This window comes from Marmota monax, unplaced genomic scaffold (genome assembly GCF_021218885.2).
Source record: "Marmota monax isolate L192 unplaced genomic scaffold, Marmota_monax_Labrador192_F-V1.1 WCK01_AAM20220418_F8-fsc00111, whole genome shotgun sequence".
NCBI classification, from domain to species: domain Eukaryota; kingdom Metazoa; phylum Chordata; class Mammalia; order Rodentia; family Sciuridae; genus Marmota; species Marmota monax.
The window spans coordinates 1946730-1974065 of record NW_026695067.1 but is presented as its reverse complement, the minus strand read 5'-3'; the positions used below and the strand labels follow the sequence as shown (position 1 = coordinate 1974065).

At 35.8% G+C, this 27336-nt stretch overlaps 1 protein-coding gene across 1 annotated transcript in view; it reads left to right on the top strand.

Annotated features, from left to right (window-relative positions):
* Nucleotides 1-27336, top strand: part of Etfa (electron transfer flavoprotein subunit alpha) — an 84005-nt gene that overhangs the window by 19017 nt on the left and 37652 nt on the right. The window contains exons 3-9 of the mRNA XM_046428062.2: nucleotides 1699-1780; nucleotides 1877-1959; nucleotides 13366-13465; nucleotides 14965-15075; nucleotides 17105-17206; nucleotides 18535-18603; nucleotides 23346-23428. Of these exons, the coding sequence (XP_046284018.1) occupies nucleotides 1699-1780; nucleotides 1877-1959; nucleotides 13366-13465; nucleotides 14965-15075; nucleotides 17105-17206; nucleotides 18535-18603; nucleotides 23346-23428 (630 nt within the window). The remainder of the gene's footprint in view (nucleotides 1-1698; nucleotides 1781-1876; nucleotides 1960-13365; nucleotides 13466-14964; nucleotides 15076-17104; nucleotides 17207-18534; nucleotides 18604-23345; nucleotides 23429-27336) is intronic.

Genomic DNA, 27336 nt, shown 5'->3' with positions numbered 1-27336 from the left:
ATCTTAAAGAAAACAACAAATGCCTATGAATAATGTAGGCAAATTTCAACTTTGTATTGGGTTTTTTTTTTTTTTTTGCTATTTATCATAAATAAATAGCAAATAGGTGCCAGAAGATAAAAGATAGGACAGATGTGTAATCCCAGTGACTTGGAAGGCTGAGGTAGAAGGATCTCAAGTTTGAGATCCTCAGCAACTTAGCAAGACCCTGTTTCAAAATAAAAATAAAAATGACTGGGGAAGCAGTTCAGTGACAGAGAGCCCCTGGGTTCAATTCCCAGTACCTGCCCCCACCACCCAAAGAAAGAAAGATTTGAGCCAGGCATGGTGGTGCAGCAGCTTGGGAGGCTGAGGCAGGAGGATTGCAAGTTCAAAGCCAGCCTCAGCAATTTAGTAAGGCACTAAGCAACTCAGTGTGACCCTGTCTCTAAATAAAAATTTTTTAAAAAGGGCTGGAGATGTGGCTAGTGGGAAAACATCCTGGGTTAAAAAAAAAAAAAGAGAGAAGATTTGATAGGAAAACTCTGTCCCCATTTTATTTCTAGGGAGCGATAGCTACTTTGGAATTAACTTGGTTTTGTAATTAGAAATTCTCTTAAAATTAGAGAAGCTAAATACAGATACATCCATAATAATGGGCCTCCTGTACAAGATAGTGTATTTTCAGAAGGTGGACTTTTGTGTTACATTCTTTCTTCATTGAATATTGTTGGACCATTGAGAGTGGGAAGGGGGCACAGCCTTTTTTGCCCAATCATCAGTGGATCCCTGAATCATCTTGGAGGTATACAAGCAGATGGTAATATGTCTGGTATGACTCTGATAAACAGAAACGGATCCTGCTGTATTAAAGATACTAAAAGGGAGAATTCTGATTGCCTTCTATATATAGAAAATCTGAGTGCTAAAAAGCTTCCTTAGAAACCTATCTTGATTCCAAAGAGGAAAAATGAAAAATTAAAAAAGAAAATATGACAAATGTTTTATTATAGATAAATATATGTATGTGGGCAGAACTCAGCAGTTGACAGTAGGCTGTATTATAAGATTTTATTTGTTGCTCAGCATTATTAATTTTAATATCCAGTAAGATGCAGTGAATTTTTAAGTAAGATGTTTAAGTCTTGTTTTTCATCTTATTAATTTTAATATCCAGTAAAATGCAGTGAATTTTAAAGTAAGATGTTTTAGACTTGTTTTTCACCTTTAGGAAACCCTAATTCTAAAATGTATTGACTGCGTTATTAATATGAGAGAGAGCAATGTTGATTTTGGTTTGTCAATTAGTACTTTTGTTTTTCAAGGTAGAATTTTTGTTGAAATTCTTTGTTGATAGAAGTTGGGGCTGGGATTGTGACTCAGTGTTAGAACGCTTGCCTAACATGTGTGAGGCACTGGGTTTGATCCTCAGCATCACATAAAAATAAATAAATAAAATAAAGGTATCATGTCCATTTACAACTAAAAATATTTAAAAAGAAAAGTCTATGTAAGGTGAATACTTAGATCAGTTGGCAGAAGATTTTCTTTGTTTAAGGATTAAAAAAAATAAAACAACAACATTTGTTTTATTTCTAAGTGTCCCTTTTAATAGGAATGATTTTTGTAGTTAACTGTTAAAATTGTATGCTGTTGATGGTGCCTCTATTTGGATATTTCTGATAGATGGATGATTAGAAACTTATCTTTTAATCACAGGTGGCACAAGATCTCTGTAAAGTAGCAGGTGTAGCAAAAGTTCTGGTGGCTCAGCATGATGCTTACAAAGGCCTCCTTCCAGGTGAGGTTTTGCATTGGAAAAGTGTGAGTTATGCTTGATTATATGAATGTGAAAATATTATGAGATGCTTTTTTATCAAATGTGTTTAATTCTCAGAGGAACTAACACCATTGATTTTGGCAACTCAGAAGCAATTCAATTACACACACATCTGTGCTGGAGCATCTGCCTTTGGAAAGGTGAGAAGACTGGGAATGTGGAGTCTCATGTCACCTACTTGAAAGAGTTAGATTTCATTGTGTTAAAAATGTATAACAGGGGCTGGGGTTTTGGCTTAGTGGTATAGTGCTTGCCTAGCATGTGTGAGGCACTGGGTTCTATTCTCAGCACCACATATAAATAAATAATTTAAAGGTCCATTGACAACTAAAAAATATTTTTAAAAAATGTACAACAGACTTTGTTTAGACAGGTGATCCAGATTTATCCACATTAATGGGGTACTTTTGCTACACTTTATTTATTTATTTCAAGATTTTGTCAAATTTTCTGTTAAAATGCCATTTACATATTTTCAAATTTTGTCACAGAGATCTCTTTTGTTCTCTCAAGATTTTGTCATATGAGAATGCTACTGTACATTTTTAAATTTTGCCTTGGAGAAAACTCTATTAAGGCCATTGTTATATTATTTTTGTTTTAAAATAGTTGAAAAACAGTTCATTTCTGTGTGTGTGTGGGAGAGAGAGAGAGAAAGTGTGCTGTTTCTATTAGTGACCCATCTTTTTTCAACATATATTTTAGTACCAGGGATTGAACTCAGGAGTGCTCAGCCTCGGAACTACAGTCCCAGCCCTTTTTATTTTTTATTTTGAGACAGGGTCTCACTAAGTTGCTTAGTCTTGCTAATTGGCTGAGATTGTCTTCAAATTTGTAATCCTCCTTTCTCAGCCTCCAGAGTTGCTTGGATTAAAGGAATGTGCCACTATGCCAAGTTCCTTATTTAGTTTTGATGCATTACAGTTGTACATAATGGTGGGATTTGTTGTTAAATATGCATACATGCACACAGTATTTCCCCTTTCCTTTCCCTTCTCCCTCCCCCTGGTCCCTTTCCTCTACTCTATTGATCTTCCTTCGATTTTCATAAGACACCCCCACTTTTTTTCTTTTTTCCTCTCTAGCATCTGTGAAAGAAAATAAGACGCTTGACTCCTGAATTTTGCTTATTTTGCTGAACATAATGCTTTTAAGTTGTTTCCATTTTTCTGCAAATGACATACTTTTATTTTTCTTTAAGGTTGAATAAAACTCCATGTGTATATATATATATATATATATATATATATATATATATATATATATATATATCAAATTTTCTTTATCCATTCATCTGTTAATGGGCACTAGGCAGATTCCTGTTAGTAACCTATCTTAAAAAGTGGTTTACTTGTGTGACTGATGGATATTTAGAGCAGGGCATGGTGGTGCGTGTCTGTAATCCCATCTACTTGGGAGGCCTAAGCAGAAGGATTAAAACTTTCAGGCCAGTCTGGGCAACGTAGCAAGACTTCATCTTTACGAGGAAAAAAAAAAAGAGGAGGAGGAGGAAGGGAGGGGGGAGCAGAAGAACAAGAATTTGTTCATGGACCAGAGATCTGGGCTGACTGATCCGCGTGGCCCGCCCCGCGGCTACAGACGGCGGGGCACCACCGAGAAGCGAGCAGCAAGCAGGGAGAAACGTTGCTGCGGGTTCTGTGGAATCCTGTCGCTGAGCCCCCACTGAGCCCCGGGCTGAGTTCGGGATTTCAGACAGGGAAGGAAGTGGTACAGTTCTATCCCCCACAACGGAAACTCCACCAAGGAAACCAGCGGCCACCATCTTGGAGAGCTGAAGTAACCACTGCCACTCTCCGACAGATTGCAACAATAAAACAGGTGTGTGTTACGCAGCTCATCTCCCATACAGCAGGGAATTCGCATAAAATCTCTCCTAGGCTTTCTGGGGGAGGGATTATCAGAGCGAGCCTGCATAAAGACGCGGGGAAAACTAGAGACACCTGACCTTCAACTCCCCCTCCCATCAGCAGCAAAAACGAAACCTGTCTACCCAGCGCTGGGGGAGGGGCAAGCGGAAAAAATCAAAACAATAGAGTGCCGGGGTTCCCAATAGACACCCTACACACCCAACAAACGGCAGGCCCAGAGTACAGTTTGAACTGCCGAGAGGCATCACTCAGGGGAAATCTGGTCTAGCAGGAGAAACCAGGACTAGCAGGAGAAACCAGGGGACTAGAGGCCAGGCCCGCGCGACTGGGCTGCTAGAGACCGCCGGCCCCCCCCCCCCCCCCCCCCCCGGCAACCAACCACGTGACTGGGTGGCTAGAGATCGCCCGCCCACCAGCGACAGCCCACCCGTTGCCTGCGCAACTGGGCTGCTGGAGACCACCCGCCCGCCAGCGACCGGGAGCTGAAACCAACCAGAGACAGTCCAGTCCCACCCCCCCATTCGGACACCCCGGCAAGGAGCCTGGGGCCCGCCATAGCAGAGAGGTGACGTCACTGGAGCTCGGCCGTCAGAATTCTTTCCCAGCGGAATCCACTTTAGCAGGCATAGTCTAACAACACAAAGGAGAGACAACAGAGATATACAAAACCAAAACAAATCTATAGAAGAGAGCAGAAACACAGCAATCAAATAGAGCTGGAAAGTAACGTGAACATCATGAAAAAACAAGGGAAAAAAGGAGTACAAACAATGCAGGACAACTTAATTCTACAGGAGGACCTAGAAGCATCAGAGACAGGGATAGGGAAAGAACTCAAGGCATACCTAACTCAGATGGAAAGGAATATCAGAGAAGACATGAGGCAGCAAGTCCAAGCAATAAAAGTATATTTTGAAAATGAATTAAACAAACAAATTCAAATGGCAAAGAACGAGCTTTACCAGGAGATAGAGATCTTAAAAAAAAAAATCAAACAGTAATCCTAGAAATGCAGGAAACTGTAAACCAAATTAAAAATTCAAACGAGAATATTACAAATAGACTACATTAAGTAGAAGTCAGAACATCAGATCATGAAGACAAAGTTTATCAACTTGAAAAGAATATAGTCAACACAGAAAAGATGCTTAAATCCCATGAGCAATCTATTCAAGAGATATGGGATGTCATAAAAAAATCAAATTTGAGAGTCATTGGGATAGAAGAAGGCATAGAGATTCAAACCAAAGGAATGGACAACATATTAAAGGAAATAATTCTAGAAAACTTCCCAGAGATGAAAGATGGAATGGATTGCCAAGTCCTGGAAGCCTACAGGACCCCAAACATTCAAAACCATAATAGACCCACTCCAAGACATATACTTATGAAGATAGCCAACATACAGAACAAGGAGAGAATATTAAAAGCTACGAGAGAAAGGAGGCAGATTACATGCAGGGGTAAACCAATTAGGTTAATGACTGATTTTTCATCACAGACTTTGAAAGCGAGAAGATCCTGGAACAATGTATTTCAAACGCTGAAAAATAATGGATTCCAACCAAGAATACTGTATCCAGCAAAATTAAGCCTCAGATTTGACAATGAAATTAAAATCATTCACGATAAACAAAAGCTAAAAGAATTCGCAGCCAGAAAACCAGCACTGCAAAGCATTTTGAGCAAAATACTACAAGAAGAGGAATTGAAAAATAGTGCCCAAAACTAACAACAGGAGGTATCTCAGTAAAGGGGAAGGAAAATAACCAAAAAGTAAAAACTAGCCAAACTAAAATAAATAAATAAATAAACATGACTAGAAGTACAAATCATATTTCAATTGTAACCTTAAATGTTAATGGCCTAAACTCACCAATCAAGAGACATAGGCTAGTAACCTGGATCAAAAAAACAAATCCAACAGTATGCTGCCTTCAGGAGACTCATATGATAGGAAAAGACATACACAGGCTGAAGGTAAAAGGTTGGGAAAAATCATACCACTCACATGGCCCTCAGAAGCAAGCAGGAGTGGCCATACTCATATCAAATAAAATCAACTTCAAACCTAAGTTAATCAAAAGGGATAAAGAAGGACACTATATACTGTTAAAAGGAACCATCCACCAACAAGACATAACAATTTTCAATTTGTATGCACCAAACAATGGAGCTGCAACGTTCATAAAACAAACTCTCCTCAAGTTCAAGAGTCAAATAGATTACAACACAATAATTATGGGTGACTTCAACATACCGCTCTTGCCATTAGACAGATCCTCTAGACAAAAACTGAATAAAGAAACTATAGAACTCAATAGCACAATCAATAACCTAGACTTAACCGACATATATAGAATATATCAACCATCATCAAGTGGATACACGTTCTTCTCAGCAGCACATGGATCCTACTCAAAGATAGACCATATATTATGCCATAGGGCAACTCTTAGTAAATATAAAGGCGTGGAGATAATACCATGCACCATATCTGATCATAATGGAATGAAACTGGAAATCAATGATAAAAGAAGGAAGGAAAAATCCTACATCACATGGAAAATGAACAATATGCTACTGAATGATCAATGGGTTACAGAAGACATAAAGGAGGAGATAAAAAAATTCTTAGAGACAAATGACAATACAGACACAACATACCGGAATCTATGGGACACAATGAAAGCAGTTTTAAGAGGGAAATTCATTTCTTGGAGTTCTTTCCTCAAAAAAAGAAAAAAACAACAAATAAAAGAACTCACACTACACCTCAAAAACCTAGAAAAGGAAGAGCAAAACAACAGCAAATGTAGTAGAAGACAAGAAATAATTAAAATTAGAGCAGAAATCAACAAAATTGAACCAAAAAAATCCATTGAAAAAATTGATAAAACTAAAAGTTGGTTCTTTGAAAAAATAAATAAGATCGACAGGCCCTTAGCCATGCTAACGAAGAGAAGAAGAGAGAGAACTCAAATTACTAACATACGGGATGAAAAAGGCAATATCACAACAGACACTACAGAAATACAGAAGATAATTAGAAAGTATTTTGAAACCCTATATTCCAATAAAATATAAGATAGTGAAGATATCGATAAATTTCTTAAGTCATATGATTTGCCCAGATTGAGTCAGGAAGACACACACAATTTAAACAGACCAATAACAAAGGAGGAAATAGAAGAAGCCATCAAAAGACTACCAACCAAAAAAAGCCCTGGACCAGATGGGTATACAGCGGAGTTCTACAAAACCTTCAAAGAAGAATTAATACCAGTACTTTTCAAGCTATTTCAAGAAATAGAAAAAGAAGGAGCTCTTCCAAATTCATTCTATGAGGCCAACATCACCCTGATCCCGAAACCAGACAAAGACACTTCAAAGAAAGAAAACTACAGACCAATATCTCTAATGAACATAGATGCAAAAATTCTCAATAAAATCCTGGCGAATCGAATACAAAAGCATATCAAAAAAATTGTGCACCATGATCAAGTAGGATTCATCCCTGGGATGCAAGGCTGGTTCAATATATGGAAATCAATAAATGCTATTCACCACATCAATAGACTTAAAGACAAGAACCATATGATCATCTCGATAGATGCGGAAAAAGCATTTGACAAAGTACAGCATCCCTTTATGTTCAAAACACTAGAAAAACTAGGGATAACAGGAAATTACCTCAACATTATAAAAGCTATATATGCTAAACCTCAGGCTAGCATCATCCTAAATGGAGAAAAACTGAAGGCATTCCCTCTAAAATCTGGAACAAGACAGGGATGCCCTCTATCACCACTTCTATTCAATTTAGTTCTTGAAATAATAGCCAGAGTAATTAGACAGACAAAAGAAATTAAAGGCATAAAAATAGGAAAAGACGAACTTAAATTATCGCTATTTGCAGATGACGTGATTCTATACCTAGCAGACCCAAAAGGGTCTACAAAGAAACTATTAGAGCTAATAAATGAATTCAGAAAAGTGGCAGGATATAAAATCAACACGCATAAATCAAAGGCATTCCTGTATATCAGCAACAAAACTTCTGAAATGGAAATGAGGAAAACCACTCCATTCACAATATCCTCAAAGAAAATAAGATACTTGGGAATCAACCTAACAAAAGAGGTGAAAGATTTATATAATGAAAACTACAGAACCCTAAAGAGAGAGATAGAAGAAGATCTTAGAAGATGGAAATATCCCTGTTCATGGATAGGCAGAACTAACATCATCAAAATGGCGATATTACCCAAAGTTCTCTACAGGTTTAATGTGATGCCAATCAAAATCCCAACGGCATTTCTTGTAGAAATAGATAAAGCAATCATGAAATTCATATGGAAAAACAAAAGACCCAGAATAGCAAAAGCAATTCTAAGTGTGAATCTGGAGGTATAGCGATACCAGAGTTCAAACTGTACTACAAAGCAATAGTAACAAAAACAGCATGGTACTGGTACCAAAACAGGCAGGTGGACCAATGGTACAGAATAGAGGACACAGAAACCAATCCACAAAATTACAACTTTCTTATATTTGATAAAGGTGCTAAAAACATGCAATGGAGGAAGGATAGCATCTTCAACAAATGGTGCTGGGAAAATTGGAAATCCATATGCAACAAAATGAAACTGAATCCCTTTATCTTGCCATGCACAAAAGTTAACTCAAAATGGATCAAGGAGCTAGATATCAAATCAGAGACACTGCATCTGATAGAAGAAAAAGTTGGCTACGATCTACATACTGTGGGGTCGGGCTCCAAATTCCTTAATAGGATGCCTATAGCCCAAGAGTTAATAACAAGAATAAACAAATGGGACTTACTTAAACTAAAAAGATTTTTCTCAGCAAGAGAAACAATAAGAGAGGTAAATGGAGAGCCTACATCCTGGGAACAAATTTTTACCCCTCACACTTCATATAGAGCCCTAATATCCAGAATATACAAAGAACTCAAAAAATTAAAAAATAAGATAACAAATAACCCAATCAACAAATGGGCCAAGGACCTGAACAGACACTTCTCAGAGGAGGACATACAATCAATCAACAAGTACATGAAAAAATGCTCACCATCTCTAGCAGTCAGAGAAATGCAAATCAAAACCACCCTAAGATACCATCTCACTCCAGTAAGATTGGCAGCCATTATGAAGTCAAACAACAATAAGTGTTGGTGAGGATGTGGGGAAAAGGGTACACTTGTACACTGCTGGTGGGACTGCAAATTGGTGAGGCCAATTTGGAAAGCAGTATGGAGATTCCTGGGAAAGCTGGGAATGGATCCACCATTTGACCCAGCTATCGCCCTTCTCAGACTATTCCCTGAGGATCTTAAAAGAGTGTATTATAGGGATACTGCCACATCAATGATCATAGTGGCACAATTCACAATAGCTAGACTGTGGAACCAACCTAGATGCCCTTCAATAGATGAATGGATTAAAAAAATGTGGCATCTATACACAATGGAGTATTACGCAGCACTAAAAAATGACAAAATCATAGAATTTCAGGGAAATGGATGGCATTAGAGCAGATTATGCTAAGCAAAGCTAGCCAATCCTTAAAAAACAAAGGCCAAATGTCTTCTTTGATATAAAGAGAGCAACTAAGAACAGAACAGGGAGGAAGAGCATGAGGAAAAGATTAACATGAAACAAAGACGAGTGGGGGAAGAGAAAGGGAGAGAGAAGGGAAAGCATATGGAAATGGTAGGAGACCCTCAATGTTACACAAAATTACATATAAGAGGATGTGAGGGGAAAGCGGGGGGAACAAGGGAGAGAATTGAACAACAGCAGGTGAGGTAGAGAGGGAAATGGGAGGGGAGGGGAGGGGGGATAGTAGGGGATAGGAAAGGTAGCAGAATACAACAGTCATTAATATGCCATTATGTAAAAATGTGAATGTGTAACCGATGTGATTCTGCAATTTGTATATGGGGTAAAAATGGGAGTTCATAACCCAATTGAGTCAAATGTATGAAAGATGATATATCATGAGCTTTGTAATGTTTTGAACAACCAATAAAAAAAAAAGATAAAAAAAAAAGAATTTGTTCATGGATTTTTGTTGTTCTCTCTGGCCATGTATCATCTTAGCTCCCTTTTCTTTTATTCTATCTTCATTAAACTATAGTTTATAATCTTAAAAAAATAGTAAGTTATACACAAATACATTCATAGAAAGGGTGCACATAGGATAGCAGTATGGAAAGGAAGGTATGAAGTCCCACCTTCCTTTTTTATTTTTTTTTTGGTACCAGGATTGAACCATCCAGGGATACATGAGCTATATCCCCAACCTTTTTTTGTTTTGAGACAGAGTCTCTCTAAATTACTTAGGGCCTTGTTAAATTGTTGAGGCTGGCCTCAAACTTGTGATGTTCATGCCTTAGCCTCCTGAGTAATTGGGATTACAGTTGTGTGCTGCAGCACCAAGCTTGAGAGTCCCATCTTCTTATTCCCAATTCATCCTTCCCTCTTTAGAAGTATAACTGTTAGCAATTATGCATTGTTTTAGGTCTCTTTCTATAGATTTAAAAATTGTACATGTTCAGATATATTTCTGCTTCTAAAATGGATAATAAAGCACCAAGTATTTTGTGACTAGTAGTTTTAACTTAAGAGTATGTCTTGAAAATATAAGCTCATAATGTGTATGGGTTTTTGTTTTTTTAAGTGGCTGTATCAATATTCCATATTTAACCAAGAATACTTAGATTTTTGGGGGTCCTTTGCATTCACAGACTTTGCTGCAAGGAAACATCTCTGTGCAATCATCTTTGAATACATGCACTGGTGTTTATTTAGAATAGAGTTCTAGAAGTGAAATAGGTGGGTTAAGAACTCTGTATTTTAGTGTGTGTGTGTGTGTGTGTGTGTGTATACATACACATACACATATATACATATGTTTGTGTGTGTGTATATATATATATATATATATATATATATATATATATATATATATAGTTAAGTTGCCAAAACTTGCTATTACACATTTTAACACTTCCCCTGCCCCTACCTGATGGGTGAAAAGATCTCTGTGGACCATTCTATCTCTGAGAGTATTGTTTCTATGTTGGATGATTTAAAGAACTTTATAAATCTTGAGTTTCTGTGATGACAGTTTACCTATAAAATAGACCAAGCAAGGGTGTTTTTTTGTGTCTTGGTAGCTAGCTTTTAATCCTCTGGCTTTGACTAGTATGTTGTGACAGGTGGGAGTTTTGAGAATAAGGATCACATCATAAAAGCTGATACCACAGACTGTAAATGGACTTGGAAGGAGAAAAGAGTCCATTAGAAGAAGCTAAATAGATCTGTGATGTTCCTTTACCAACCGTTAGTTTTCTGTTGCTGTGACAAAATACTTGAGAAAATCAACTTAAAAGGAAGAATGATTTTTTTGGCTTATGGTTTCAGAGATTTCAGTCTTTGATTGTTGGCCCAGTCCCTTTGGGCCTGTCATAGTGCTGAACATTTTGGTGGGGAGCACACTGTGGGACAGAACTGCCAGCTGGGATTGAAAAAGATAAAGAAGGACAGGTAGGGGTTCCAATATGTTTTTCAAGGGCACAACCCCAACAATTTTCCTCTTAAAAGTTCTCCCACCTCACAATACTGCCACAGGCTGATGACTAAGCCTTCAGCAGATGTCTTTGTGGGACATTTAAGATCAAAATTATAATATCAACTATGGCTTTAAGGTGATACACTTTTATATTGGTATGCTAGAATTTTTAAGATCTCATTTTTTTGTTTAAGGAAAGAACACTTTTTTCTTTTTCTTCTCAGGAGCCATGTGGTCAAACCTACACTATCAAAAGTCAGTGTACTTTTAAAAAAGAGATAGTTTTATCTATATTCCATCTACTCTCGGGTATTTAGATAGAAGACAGACCCAGAAAAACATGCTTTTAAGCATCAGGATGATTTTTTTAAAACAAAGAATATTTAAAGTACAAAAGATGTTGCATTTCAAGCAATTAAGAAAGTTCTAAAACTTTAAAAGATGTATAGTCTAGCTAGGCACAGTAGTGCATTCCTGTCATCCTAGCTGCTCAGGAGGCTGAGGCAAGAGGATCATGAGTTCAAAGCCAGCCCTAGCAACTTAGTGAGGCATGCATGAGGCACTGGGTTAGATCCTCAGCACCTCATAAAAATAAAATAAAAATATTGTGTCCACCTATAACAAAAAAATAAATATTAAAAAAATGAAAAAAAATAAAGTAGATGTCTTCTAAAACCTTTCATTTAACCAAATTAGAACTATATTTAATGGCACTTTAATTGTTTTCCCAAACTCTTTTTTTTCTGTGAGATCTTAATTTTTTCCTCATTGAGGTTTTACAAATTAAGATACTTCTCAGTAGCTCTTTTTTTTTACAGTTGTAAGAAAGTTACTGTGTAATATAGGTAATGATAAAATGGAAATTAGAATACCTCTCATATTGGAAAAATAGCAGGAGGGAAATTAACTCATTCTGTCAACCCTTGTTATCATCAGTTTATAGAGAACCACTTATTAGATATGGGAGAGGAACATGAGAAATAGAAGGCACAGCCCTATAAATCTATTTGAGGATAATATAAACCACATATTAAAATTATTCTAAAATAAAATGCATGTTAGGGCCACTTAATATAGTGTAATTTTACATGCATGTGAAAGGAGGCAGAGTAAAGTAGTAATTACAGGACAGTACTGGGAGGTTTGTTAGAGAACAGAGAGGAACTTGAATGATGATATTGAGATTGTGCCCACTCGGTGCAGTATTGTACCAAGTTCAGGAGTAAGAACTAAGGTATTTGGGGGAAATCAGTGTATGGTTCAGCTTTTCTATTTGTATAATCAAATCATAGCATCTCACTTTAAAAAAATTACATACACAAAAGAACCTTGAATCCAGAAAGTACTGGATTCATTCTTCATTAACTAACTTTTGTTTTAGAGCTTTAGGTCATAGAGCTTTAAAGTAGAAGTGTAGAGATTATCTTCATTATGAGATGAAGATACTGAGGCCTGGAGAGATCATGACTTTCACAAAGATCCTGACCAGTGAGAGAAAAATTAGCACATGTATTAATTCCAGAGATGTTAATTAATTCCAGATATATATTTGTGTTTTGTTGTTCTTTTTTCTATATAATACATAGGCTACTTGGTTCAGGTTAGTTTTGATCTTTTTATGAAATCATAACTTCAAAAACAGGTGAAATGTCTGCTGAAATATTTTCTCTCATATCCATTAGTAAATAAATCCAAGAATAGTCTTTTCAAGTATTTGAAAATTTTATTCTTCTAAATTTTTCTAAATTCAGTGATCCATAACTGTCACACTTCGATATTTATTAAAGCAAATAGTCATAATTTAACATACTGAATTTAGGTGACTTACTGCTGTACAATGCATACAACTCCAGTTAGAGTAATGGTAGGCAGTCACTTGCTTTCAAAGTCTATCCAAAAAGCTGTGCTTGACAATGTAATATATGCAAATATGCATTAAAATATGAAATATTTGATTTAAATTTCTACTGAATATATATTTGGAAGATGTCATTGCTCATAATTTATAGCCATCCACCAGTATGTATGTGTGTAACTCACAGCTCATTTTCCTTTTAGAACCTTCTGCCCAGAATAGCAGCAAAACTTGATGTTGCCCCAATTTCTGACATCATTGCAATCAAGTCACCTGACACATTTGTGAGAACTATTTATGCAGGTGAGTTCCCAAGAAAGATAATTAATCAACATGTTAAATTTCAGTTAAAAAGTATAAACAAGTCTTGAAGATGGGTTCTAAAGCCATACTATGCTTTAAATGGATCGTCTTAGTCTAGCATTGCTGCTGGCTCATGACATGGCATTTTCTCTGAGATCCCAGTGCTTTCCTGCCTGCCCATTCAGTTTGCAGAATGAGATTTTTTCCCAGTAGTCAGTAAGAATTAGATTCAATTTATTTTATAGGTGACACCTGAGAAAGCAAAACTTTTTTTTTTAATAGTATTCTCAATCTTCTTTGCTTTTCCTACTCCATTTCCATGTACATTAAGAAATTCATTTCAGTGCCTCTTTAGTTGATTGATCTTTTACTGAGCACACTGGTCTCTGGTGGGGTTGGAGAAGACGGAGAACTCTTTGTTCCATCTGATCAAACTTGTATGTTTCTGTGTAAATGGTCAATTCTCAAATCAGACCTTTTATCTTTAGTAACATTTGAGGGCATTTGATCATTGTTTAGGTAATTCTAAATGTGATCGTTAATCCATAAGAAATGTCTTAAATCCTTTTAAAATCTTGGTCCATCTGAACTTGTTTTTTATGTCCTAAAGTGTTTTATATATATATCCTCCTTCAGCCTGCATAGCAGCTACAATCTCATTAAGTTGTTGCAGCTCATATTTTTAAGTTACTGAATGTGTGTTTTTAAGAGAAAGAAGCTTTGTTAAATATTTCTTTTTGTTCATATTCTTTTTAAAAAATATATTTATTTTTTAGTTGTAGTTGGACACAAAGGTATTATACTTTTATTTTTAAATTTACTTTAATGTGGTGCTGAGGATCAAACTCAGGGCCTCACACGTGTTAAGCTAGCGCTCTTCTGCTGAGCCACAACCCCAGCCCCTCCTGTTTGTTTATATTCTTAGTGTGACTATTCCAGTGTTTCAGTTTCTTGCTTCCAGGCTGTCAGCACCTGTCCTGTTTTTAAAGACAATAGGAGTTGTACTGATATCCACTGATACATTTTTTCACTCTTTTTTGAGATAAAGTATCGCTAAGTAGCTGAAGGCCTCAGTAAGTTGCTGAGGCTGGTCTTGAATTTGCAATCCTTGTGCCTCAGCCTCCCAAGTCACTGGGATTACAGGCATGTGCCACCATGCCCAGCTATTTCTTCAGTCTTTTTTTTTTTAAGGTGTAGTTGGACACAATGCCTTTATTTATTTATTTATTTATTTATTTATTTATTTATTTATTTATATGTGGTGCTGAGGATCGAACCCAGGGCCTTGCACATGCTAGGAGAGCGCTCTTCTGCTGAACTACAACCCCAGCCCTCTTCAGTCTTATAGTCCTCTTTTTCCTCTACTTATTAGAGGTAGAAAACAACTGGTCCATATATATTTATCGCCTTTTCTTTCTGAAGTAAATTCTGAGCCTGGAAGGAATATTTGTGTTTTACCTTTTGTGGTTGCTTTCAAAAAAATAAATTGTGTGTTTCAGGAAATGCTTTATGTACAGTGAAGTGTGATGAGAAAGTGAAGGTGTTTTCTGTCCGAGGAACATCTTTTGAAGCTGCAGCAACAAGTGGAGGTAGTGCCAGTTCAGAAAAGGGTGAGTGATTCCCCCCAACCCCAATTCAATCCAGGGCCTCATGGCCGACATTCTATCACTGAGCTACATTTCCAACCCCATAGGAAACTATTTTTTTTTCCTTGTTTTTTAGTTCATAGATTCCATTATATAAGAGATGACTTCTGGTTAAATTGCTAATGCAGAGTTCTTAAAAGTTATATCTAAATGATATTCCCAAGGTTATACAAAAATAAGAAACAATTATGTCTTTTTCACATCATGTTTGGTACTAAAATAGTGCTTTGGTAGATCAAGAGAGTGAAAGAGGAGGTCTATCCCTGAACGACACTTCTCAGAGGAGGACATACAATCAATCAACAAGTACATGAAAAAATGCTCACCATCTCTAGCAGTCAGAGAAATGCAAATCAAAACCACCCTAAGATACCATCTCACTCCAGTAAGATAGGCAGCCATTATGAAGTCAAACAACAACAAGTGCTGGCGAGGATGTGGGGAAAAGGGTATACTTGTACATTGCTGGTGGGACTGCAAATTGGTGCAGCCAATTTGGAAAGCAGTATGGAGATTTCTTGGAAAGCTGGGAATGGAACCACCATTTGACCCAGCTATTCCCCTTCTTGGTCTATTCCCTAAAGACCTAAAAAGAGCATGCTACAGGGACACTGCTACATTGATGTTCATAGCAGCACAATTCACAATAGCAAGACTGTGGAACCAACCTAGATGCCCTTCAATAGACGAATGGATAAAAAAAATGTGGCATTTATACACAATGGAGTATTACTCTGCATTAAAAAATGACAAAATCATAGAATTTGCAGGGAAATGGATGGCATTAGAGCAGATTATGCTAAGTGAAGCTAGCCAATCCCTAAAAAACAAATGCCAAATGTCTTCTTTGATATAAGGAGAGTAACTAAGAACAGAGTAGGGACGAAGAGCATGAGAAGAAGATTAACATTAAACTGGGATGAGAGGTGGGAGGGAAAGGGAGAGAGAAGGGAAATTGCATGGAAATGGAAGGAGACCCTCAGGGTTATACAAAATTTCATACAAGAGGAAGTGAGGGGAAAGGGGAAAATAATACAAGGGGGAGAAATGAATGACAGTAGAGGGGGTAGAGAGAGAAGAGGGGAGGGGAGGGGAGGGGATGGGGGATAGTAGAGGATAGGAAAGGCAGCAGAATACAACAGACACTAGTATGGCAATATATAAATCAGTGGATGTGTAACTGATGTGATTCTGCAATTTGTATACGGGGTAAAAATGGGAGTTCATAACCCATTTGAATCAAAGTGTGAAATATGATATATCAAGAACTATGTAATGTTTTGAACAACCAACAATAAAAAATTAAAAAAAAAAGATTTGAGCATTGGAACAAATGATGTAAGAGAAAAATGGGAAGGGAAAGAATGCTACGGGAGGGGTAATTCTTTGAAGAACCTCAAATGCTTTATAGAAACAAATAGACTCTCCAATAAAGGCATTTTCCTTTGTTAATTTTATAGGTGGAAAAAAAAAAGAGGAGGTCTATCAAGATTAATCTGTTACATTGATGTTAGGACTTTTTACTCTTTCTTTTTTCCTTTCTTCCGAGGATTGAACCCAGTGATCGCACGTGCTAGGCGAGTGCTCCACTGATGAGCCACAACCCCAGCCCCATGACTTTTTACTTTCTTCTCACTATTTCTAATTATTATATTTGAATGATTCAATATAATAGAATAACGTAATAATGGCAAATACATGGGGGTGCATTTTATCATAGATAGCGTCTTATTTGAACCCCATAGAGAGATTTTTCTGATTTTTATAGATTGACTCAGAGAATTAAATGATTTTTCTTATAGCTAATGAGGCAAAGCCTAGAATCTTGTCCTCTTTCATAATCAAATAAAATGAAATTAAGAGCACAGAAAATTCAGAGTAATTAATAAACTTAAATTTCATGGAATTATATATTTGTGTTTCTCTTAAAAATAATTACTTTAGGACTTGAAATTATTATCAGTTTTTTTATCATATGTATCAATGTATGTAGCATCAAGTACTTCACCAGTGGGAATGTCAGAGTGGCTTGACCAGAAGTTAACGAAAAGTGATCGACCAGAGCTAACTGGTGCCAAAGTAGTGGTGTCTGGTGGTAAGTACAATATTAATCTTAGAAGATGACTAAACTTCGCAATATTTTAATTTTTTAAAGAAGCTATTTTAAAGCAGAGCAGGTTTTTTTTTTTCCCCTCTAAATGTAAGAAGCTGATATTGCAAGTATTGTTCCCATTTTACCAATTAGGAAAATAAAACTATGAGCTTAATACACAATTTGGATTTTCTGTTGCACATCTATGTCATTGGCACCAGGGGGAGCATGGTACAAATCTCATCTCTAACTTTGCCACTTAATACTTTGTCTTACTGATAGACTTCCATGTTATTCTGCAGTGCATGATTGGCTTCTGAATCATAGAAAAACTGTTGGACCCTCATTGCCATTTTGCATATAATGCTGCTCCTTCATTCTGCTTTCAAAGGACTTCCAGGGTTGTTTAGGTCTTCGTTATAACACTTTGAAAGGTTCTTCATGTTTAATATCAAAACTTAATATTGCACAAGACTTGCTTCTTTTTGTATATTATGCTCCTTTAAAAAAAAAAAACATTTTATAGCCTGACATTTTGAAAAAAGTAAGGACTTTTTAAAAATATTTTTTAATTCGTTGATGTACCTTAATTATTTATTTATTTATATGTGGTGTTGAGGATCTAACCCAGTGCCTCACACATGCTAGGGCAAGTGCTCTACCACTGAGTCATAACCCCAGCCATAACTACTGTGATTTAAAAATCTTTACAAATTAAACATCAAACAAAATAATTAGTCTCCCAGATACCTTTATATTGCAAGTGACATTGAGAAGAAAAATTTAATTTTTTGAAAAAGATATTTTTGACCTATTTATTCACTTACTTATTCAGGAAATGTTTATGAAGTATTTGTTCTATGCCAGGCTTGTAGAAAATTCTTGGAGAAATAAAAATGACATGGCAAAGTGTTCTTACTCTCAAAGAGTTTAAAGTTTAGTGGGTGACTTCCATCCAAATAACCTCATTCAGTCACTCAGAATATATTTATTGAATACTACATACTGAATTTTACCAAATACTGCAAATATAGCAGTAACCTAGACAGATATGGAACCTGAAGTTGAAGAGTTTTCTTTCTAGTGGGAAGAATAGATATTGGAGATTACTCTGTTACTTAACTAGCTAATTAGTTGTAGCAGCATTGAATACTTTGTAGGAGAAATATAGAGGTGTCATAGAAGTCAGAAAAGGTTTTACAGAGGACATGGTTTGCATAATATAGCAATTATATAATTTGAAAATTTATTCAGGTATGCAAAAATAGCGAAATTTTTATGGAACAGAGTTTGTGTTTACTGTATTTTTTTTTATTCTTTTTTTAAATGAGGTCGGGGTTTGAAGAGTGGAGAAAATTTTAAGCTATTGTATGACTTGGCAGATCAACTTCATGCTGCAGGTAAAGTTATTTTCAGTAGAATGATATTGCCTTTTTGTTGGAAACATTTTTCTTCATTACTCATTTACGTATAAGTGACTCACAGCTGCAAGCTATTTTATTTTCTGTGGTTTTCAGGTTTTTTTCTCTGAAATAGTTTTTCTTAGGCCTTCCAATAAATGATCTAGAATTCAGTGAGAAGAGGATGTTCTAGTACTTTTATTCTTACATTTGCCAAATCTTACTAGTTCATTTATTTGTTTTTCACTTTTAAAATACTGAAAGGTCACTTTCAGTGCCTGATACAGATTCAGGAATGTTTTGTTATTTCATCTTTTGGGTAGTCTAATACACAAATAGAAGAACATTTAAAGTTGTTTCAGAATTATCATTAATTATTTACAGAAAAGAAAGACTTATTAAAAGTACATCAATGAGATGGAATTTTTTTTCGAAAAATCTAAAATATTTCATTAGTTTTAAATTATACAATTACCATATGAATTTACCTTATTTTATAAAAAAATCTGTCTTTCTCACATTTTAAGGATTTCATAGATAATTTACAGTTTTTCTATGCTTTCCTTATGTAATATACATACCTATCAAAATAATAATTGCTTTAATCCTGATTCTATATAACCAGTTTGGTGTTTGAGGATGTTTATTTCATTCATTGTTGCATTGAACAAATATTTATTAAATGTTTGCCATAAGGCTGGCACTAATTTAGGACCTAAGAAAATAGCGGTGAACAAAATAAATAAAAGTATCTGCCCTTGTGGAAATTAGGTCTCTATTTGGATAAGACATACCCCGTATTAGTTTCTTCTGGCTACTGTAACAAATTACTGCAAACTTGATGGCTTAAAATAACAAAGTTGTTCTCTCATTGTTCTGGAGGCCAGGAGTGTGTTGAAATCAAGGTGTTGTCAAGGCCATACTCCCCCATAGAGACTCTCTTTTTTTCTGGGGTAAATAATTTCTTATTTTCCAGCTTCTGGTCATTGCCCCAGTGTTCCTGGGCTTCTGGCAACATCACTCCAATCTCTGCTTCTGTCTTCATATCACTTTCTCTATGCATCTGGGTCTGTATCTACATCCCTGTTATTAGTGTACATGTAAACACATCTTGGGCCCACCTAGATAATCCAGGATAAGCTCCTTGTCCCAAGATCCTGAACTTTATATCTTACCTGCTGCCACCTACTTAAGATTGACAAATTCTGGGGATTAAGAAGTGAATATGTGGGCTGGGGTTGTAGCTATGAGCACCTCTGAGTGAGATAGTTTAGGTAGAGGACCAGTAACATGTAAAAAGCCTGTTAAAGGTAGGAAAAATCTGACTTGTTTGGTGAGTAGTAAGGAGTCCAGAGTTGGAATTTAAAATGCAAAAGAGAAAGTAATAGGATATAAGATTGGGAGGTGACAGTGGGGCTAGATCACACAGGGCCATCATAGGCCATTGTAAGGAGGTTGCTTTTCTCTGAATAAAGTGGGGAACTATTGGAAGGTTTGAGTAGAAGAGTGATATGATCAAATGCATTTAAACATTTTTTTTCTTTAAAAATTTTATCTTTATTTATTTATTTTTAATGTGATGCTGAGTATCAAACCCAGTGCTTACACGTGCGAGGCAGGCATTCTACCACTGAGCTACAGCCCCATCCCCAGCCCCAAATACATTTTAAAAGGATCACTTCAGCTGCAATTTTGAGAATAAGGTGTAGAGGGATGAATGTAGTAACAGAGAGATCAAATTAGGAGGTGAGAGATACTGATAGGCTACTGGACGAGAATAATGGCAGTAGATATGAGGAGAAATACCTAGTTTGGATATATATATTTGAAGGTAGAGCCATCAGGGTTTCCCAACAGATCAGATTTGGATTATGAGAGAAAGTATCCTAGATGTTGATAGGCTGTAGTTAGTTGCGATTAGCTGAGATGGGGAGACCAAAAGTGGAAGAGTTTCCAGAAAGAGAGATCATGAGTTCAGTTTTGGGCATATCAAATTTTGAGATGTCTAAGACAGACATGTAGAAATGTCAGTTAATCATTTAGTATGGGAATGTGAAGTTTATTGGAGACATTTGGGCTGGTGTTATAAATTTGGAAATTGGTGACATTTCGATGGTATTTAAAGCCACCAGGTTGGATAAAATCAGGGAGTGGATGTCAATAAAAAAAAAAAAAAGGCATTACCAGAACTAAGCCATAGACACCGTAAGATTAAGAGCTAAGGAAGGGGGCTGGGGCTGTGGCGTCTACGGTAGAGCACTTGCCTAGCACATATGGGGCGCTGGATTAGATCCTCAGCACCACATAAAAATAAAATAAAGGTCTTATGTCCAACTGCAACTAAAAAATAAATATTTTTAAAAAATGCATTTAAGCTGGGCCTGGTATTGCATACATGTAACCCCTGCTAATTTGGAGGCCGAGGCAAGAATTTCTCAAGTTTGAAGCCAGTCTGGGCAACTTAGCAAATGAAATTCTGTCTCAAAATAAAATTTTTAAAAAAGCCTGGAGATGTAGCTCAGTAGTAGAGTGCTTGGCAGCATGCTTGCTTAAGCATATATGAGGACCTGGGTTTAATCCCTAGTACCAAAAAACAAATCAAAAGGACAAACCCCCTCAACTGATAGAATTTAAGGAGAAATAGATGTTGGAGACTTCAAACTTCAACCTGTTTTCAGAAATGGACAAAGCTAGTTGGCAAGAAAATCAGTTAAGGGCACAGTTGAATTCAATTCCATCTATCATCTGGATATAATTATTATCTGTAGACTTCATCCAACAACACACTCTTCTCAAGTTCATATAGATCATTCACCAAGGTAAACCACATTCTGAGCTGTAAATCACACCTTAACAAATTTAAGAATAGAGACCACACCATGTCTGTTCTCAAACTACAGTGAATTTTAACTAAAAATTAATAACAGAAGGCTAGTTGGGAAATCCCAATACCTGAAGGTGGAAGAACACACTTCTAAGTAACACAGGAATAAATGAAGAAATATCCAGAGATATTTTTAAATATTTTGAACTAAGTAAAAATGAAGACATCAAAATGTGACTAAGTAGTCCTGAGAGGGTCTTTTATAGTACTGAATGCAAATATTAGAAGCTAAAAAAAACATTCATCAGAGCTTCTACCTTTGGAAACAAGAAGAGCAAATCAAATCCAAAGTAGGCAGAAACAAATAATAAATAAAAATTAGAGTATAAATGGGTGAAATTGAAAACAGGAAACCAATACAGAAAATCAGTGAAATCGAGATGGTTGCAGAGGATAATAATTACCTAGAATAGTCATCGTAAAATGAAGGGGATTGACCTACGGGTTGATAGATGATGACACAGTAGTAAAGGGTGGCATAATCTGATGACATGAGCTTCACAGCTGAAGGCTTTTATGGTGGAAAGAGGAAGAGAAATAAGTCCCACCTCCAGGCCCAGTGTTATGAAGGTGGTGGCAGATAAAGCTATCTCAGCTGGAGAGGACTGCAGGCAAGTTGGTGTCCTCAGGGAATATGTATGTTTTAGTTAGAACAGGAAAAAAAAAAAAGAATTTTGGTTTGCTGATATCGGGATGAGTTTCAGAAATCACAGTTCTGGGTTCCTAGAATTGAGGATGAATAAAAGATGCCTGCAGATTAGGGAGCTTGAAAAGTGCTACAAGGAGCAGTGTAGGAATTATGAAGGTCTTGGGCTAGTCTGGGGCTTCTTTCAGGATGTCTTAAGTAAAGGGCAGGATGTGATTAGTCCTGGCTGACTCTAGAGAGAGAGTGGTGGTGAGCCTGAGAGTGATGGGGGTAGTGAGTTATATTGTCTATTGCTCCCTCTTGTCCTCTCTAGCCGGTGATGAAGAGGCCTGAGGTTCATCCTTGATTCTTGCAGGGGGAAGGAGTGGTTTTACTCTAAGGATAAGTTTCCTTGTTGACTCCTATTGAATAAGGATAGAAAACCAGTTAAATTTTTATTTGCTTATTTGAGAGCAAGCATTGGTTAAACTTTTATCTTGTGTTATATAGAATTCTTCATCTGGTCATAAGAGATATTGATATTTTAGTGCCTTTCTTCAAAAGTTGTGAAGTTATTACTTATTGCCGCAGTCCAGCTGGCTGCAGCAAATTAGCCGGGGGGGGGGGGGGGGGACGAACAACTTGTGTACATTGATACAGCAGGAGTAGGAGCCGTTTATTGTAGGACAACAGAGGTATTTATACATTTTACACAGCTTATCTTAATTAGCATAAACTAGATACATCAGTCAACCAATAAGGAATCTCCACACTTAATGGCTCACTGGCGTTACTTCACAAACCACTCCCTCTGGCATTTTGCCAGGCGCCATCTTGACTTGTTTACAGACCCTAACATTTCTCTGGCAAAATGCCAGGAGCCATCCTGACTTATTTACAGACTCTAACAACTTATTAAAGTTATTACTTTTTAAAGGAGCATTATATAGTGACATCCTATAGGATTATAATGTAGGTTTTATGAATGCCTTTTTGATAAAGCAAGCAAAAGAAGTCAAATTCAAAATCTGAAATTTGTGTGTATTAAGTAGAAGGTATTTTCTTGGAAAATGTACTATTAGTATTTAGAATTCTCATGACAGGGATTTTCTCAAAAGTAAGTCCTTTATAATAGATGTTTCTAACTTATTAATGTCTTTGTTTGCAATTGTTGAATATATCACTAGGTAAATAATAAAGCTTGAAAAAAAATTACTCTTTTTCCCTCCTTAGTTGGTGCTTCCCGTGCTGCTGTTGATGCTGGCTTTGTTCCCAATGACATGCAAGTTGGTCAGACAGGAAAAATAGTAGCACCAGTAAGTATTGCCATAAAATATGCCATGCAGAATTCTGTGGGGATAAGCACTGTATGTATTTGTTGAACAATAATCTCAGTGATTTATACCTTACTAAATGTTTCTGAGCAGTTTGCCATGCCCAGTATGGAGGTCTCCTTCCTACAAGGTCTGCAGATTTCTTGATCTCAATAAAATGTTTAGTAGTTTTTAAACCAGAATTATTTTTCAAATTTTTCAGACCAGCAGAACATTTCATTAAATGAAATCATATCATAACATCAACTATGAAACTTACAAAAGTAGCATTTTATTATTGTTATTGTTATTACTTTTTGTGTGTATATGTACAGTGCTGAGAATTCAACCTAAGGCTTTGTGCATGCTAGCAAGAGCTGAGCTATATTCCCATCATTATTTTATTATTAAGTTGATTTTGTAAATTCATATTGTTTGCCAGAAAGACTTTAGAGTATAAAATCAATCAGTAAAAATTATAACCTCTTTTAATGAAGCCAGGATTTTGCAGTTGGGAGCTGTGAATGACAATTTTTGTCTTATATCTTCTTGAACACCTAGTTTGTTTCTACATTTTGTTTGGTAGTAAAATTCTGATTCATGTAGATAAGTGATACTAGAATGTTACTTCTTGAGTTAAATCTTCCCAAAACTTGCACAGTAGGAAATTTTGATTTCAAAATTCACAGATAATATCTAATGACTGCTCACATTTATTAGGTAATAACAGTTTTTAGTGAATCTTATTTTCAGCCAGTTTAAACCTTTATTGCATGAGAAAATGTGTTTTATGTAATTAAAAGCAAAGTGTGTGGTTTTTTTAAAAAACATTTTTAGACCTTTATTTTTGTTTACTTTTTTTTTTTATTTTGTGCTAGGGATCAAACCCTGTACCTCACACGTGCTAGGCAAGCATTCTGCCGCTGAGCCCCAGCCCCAGCCCGCAAAATGTGTTTTTTATTACTTCAAAACAACATATTAAATCATATCCATTTAAAAAATATATCTCAGTGCCCTATTTGAAAATTTCAAAATAGCATAGTTTTTAAAGGCTTATCTTTGAAGTTTGTTTTGAACTATCTGCTTAAGTCTTTTGCCCTTTAAAATTGGGCTATTTGTTTCTTATTGTTTCTTTTTAAGAGTTCTTTACATAAAGTGTACAAATTATTTGTCAGATATGTATCCTGAGTTTATTTTAATTTTGATAAAGTCCAGTGAAGCATCTTTCTTCTTTTGGCTTCTTTTTGTTATTCAGCTCATTTGAAGTCAGGTAAGATCTCAAAACTTAATACAGGCACTAAAACTATTCATAAATTAAGTCAAAACACCATGTGACCTGCTTGCTTGTCACATTACATTAGTCTGGCTGTGAGAGTGGATTTATTGAGCAGATGATCTTGAGCCTTCCATGGCATTTAATTAGGTGTGGCACACATATATTTTTTTGTGGAAATCTTGCTTGTCCAGTCTTACATGAGTAGACATCCTCAGGCCTGAATAAAGGATCATCAGCTCTCCTAATAAAAAATACTTCTACAAGAAATTCAGAGTTGAGGTGACAAACTTTTACTTATTTTGTCAGAAAACGAGCTTTTGTGGTTGTTTAATAACAGAGGGCAGGGAGTAACTGGTAGCATCCTTTTTTGTATGGAATTAACTCATAGAATCAGCTTTATTCAACATTGCTCTTATGAATATAGAATTATTAAATTTTTTGATAAGGAAAATATATATATTAAATACATTGAAGACTTTAATGTAAGTCATACAGCTCCCCAGAGAATTCTGATTTATTAACTCTGGAGTTAGGTATGGATATTTTGTGTGTATTTTTTTTTTTAAACTCTAATTTTTTTTTAATAATCTCAAATATCCAGAAGGCTTGCAAGAACAGAACAAACCTTTTTTTAAAAAAAATATTTGGGGCTGGCGATGTGGCTCAAGCGGTAGCGCACTCACCTGGCATGCGTGCGGCCCGGGTTCGATCCTCAAGGGCACCACATACAAACAAAGATGTTGTGTCTGCCGATAACTAAAAAATAAATATTAAAAAATAAAAAATATTTATTTTTTACTTGTAGTTGAACACAATACCTTTATTTTGTTTATTTATTTTTACATGATACCGAGGATAGAACCCAGGGCCTCGCACGGGCTAGGCGAGCGCTCTACTGCTAAGCCACAACCCCAGCCCCAGAACACACCATTTTTTGTGAGTGGTCTATTTGAGACAAAGTTGCTGGGATGATACCCAGTCATCCCTAAATATGTTATATAGCAAAATCTCCTACATAATCACAGTGCAACCTTTAAAATCAGAACATTAATAATACTATCTAATCATCAGACTCCATTCACTTTTGCCTATTATTTCAATAATGTCCTTTATAGCAGAAGGATCTAGTTCAGAATCATGAATTTCATTATCTTTGTCTTGTGCCCTTTAATCTTTGTTCCTCATTCTTACTTTGATTTCATGAGAGACTTAAAGACTATATAGCTTCCTTAAGAAGTGTCTCTTCAAATCTTTTGCCTTTATTAACAGAATTACTTGTTTTATTATTGAGTTGTAAAGGTTCTTAAATATATTCTGATAATGAGTTTCTTGTTATATACACTATTTTTCCTCCTTATTTTTTTTAATATGTTGAATCAACATTGCTTGGTTTTTATTTGTTAAGCCTCTTTGAATTACTGTGATAAACCATAGCTGATTATATGTTCTCATTTTAATTTATTATTGTTTTTTATTTATTAATACATCATTAAGAATTTTTTTGGTCTGACTTTATCAGGATGTTCTCTGATTTTCTTTTTTAAAAGTCTTTGGTTTATTTTTTAAAATTTTAAAATTCTTTTTAGTTATACATGATAGTAGAATGTATTTTGACATATTATGCATACATGGAACATAACCTCCTGTTTTTCTTGTTGTACATGATGAGGAGTTACACTGCTTGTGTATTTCTTTGTGTGGTTTCAGTATCAACATTGCATTGACTTTATAAAAGGTTGGAAGGTGTTCCCACTGTATACTTTGGGTTTGTGTAAACTTGGTGTTATTTATTTATTTCTTGGATATTTGGTACAATTCATTAGTGTAGCCATCTGAGACCGGAATTTTCTTTGTTGGCATATTTGATAATATACTCAGTTTCTTTCATATATTTAGGAATATTCAGATTTTTTTATTCGATTTTGCTATGGGGTGTGTTTCAAGGAGTTGGCCCATTTCTTGTAAGGTGTCAAGTGTGTTTAATAAAGTTGTTTATAATCTTGTTTGTTTTCCTTTTATTGTCTGTAATTTCTAGAGTGATAGTCGCTTTCATTTCTGGTATTGGTAGTTTGTGCCTTCTTTTTTCCCTCCCTTTATCATCATTCTGTCCAGAAGCTTATGAAAATTTAAAAAATGGTTTTTAGTGACCCAACTTTTAAAAGTAATACCTTTGGGGGCTGGGGATGTGGCTCAAGCGGTAGCACGCTCGCCTGGCATGCGCGGGGCGCTGGGTTCGATCCTCAGCACCACATAAAAATAAAATAAAGATGTTGTGTCCACCAAAAACTAAAAAATAAATATAAAAAATAATACCTTTATTGAAATGTAATTCACATATTATACAGTTCACCCATATAAAGTGTTTAAATTTAGTGGGTTTTTTTTTTTGTGTGTGTATTTGTGGAGTGGTATACCTCAGTTTCAGATCATTTTCATTACTTCAAAAAGAAACTCCAGGCACTGGGGTTGTAGCTCAGTGGTAGAGTACATGCCTAGCAAGTGTGAGGCACTGGGTTTGATCCTCAGCACCACATAAAAATAAATAAATAAAGATATTGTATCCATTTACAACAACAAAAAGAAACTCCATACATATTTTCTTTCCAACTCCCCTATTCTGGGCAATTTGCTAATC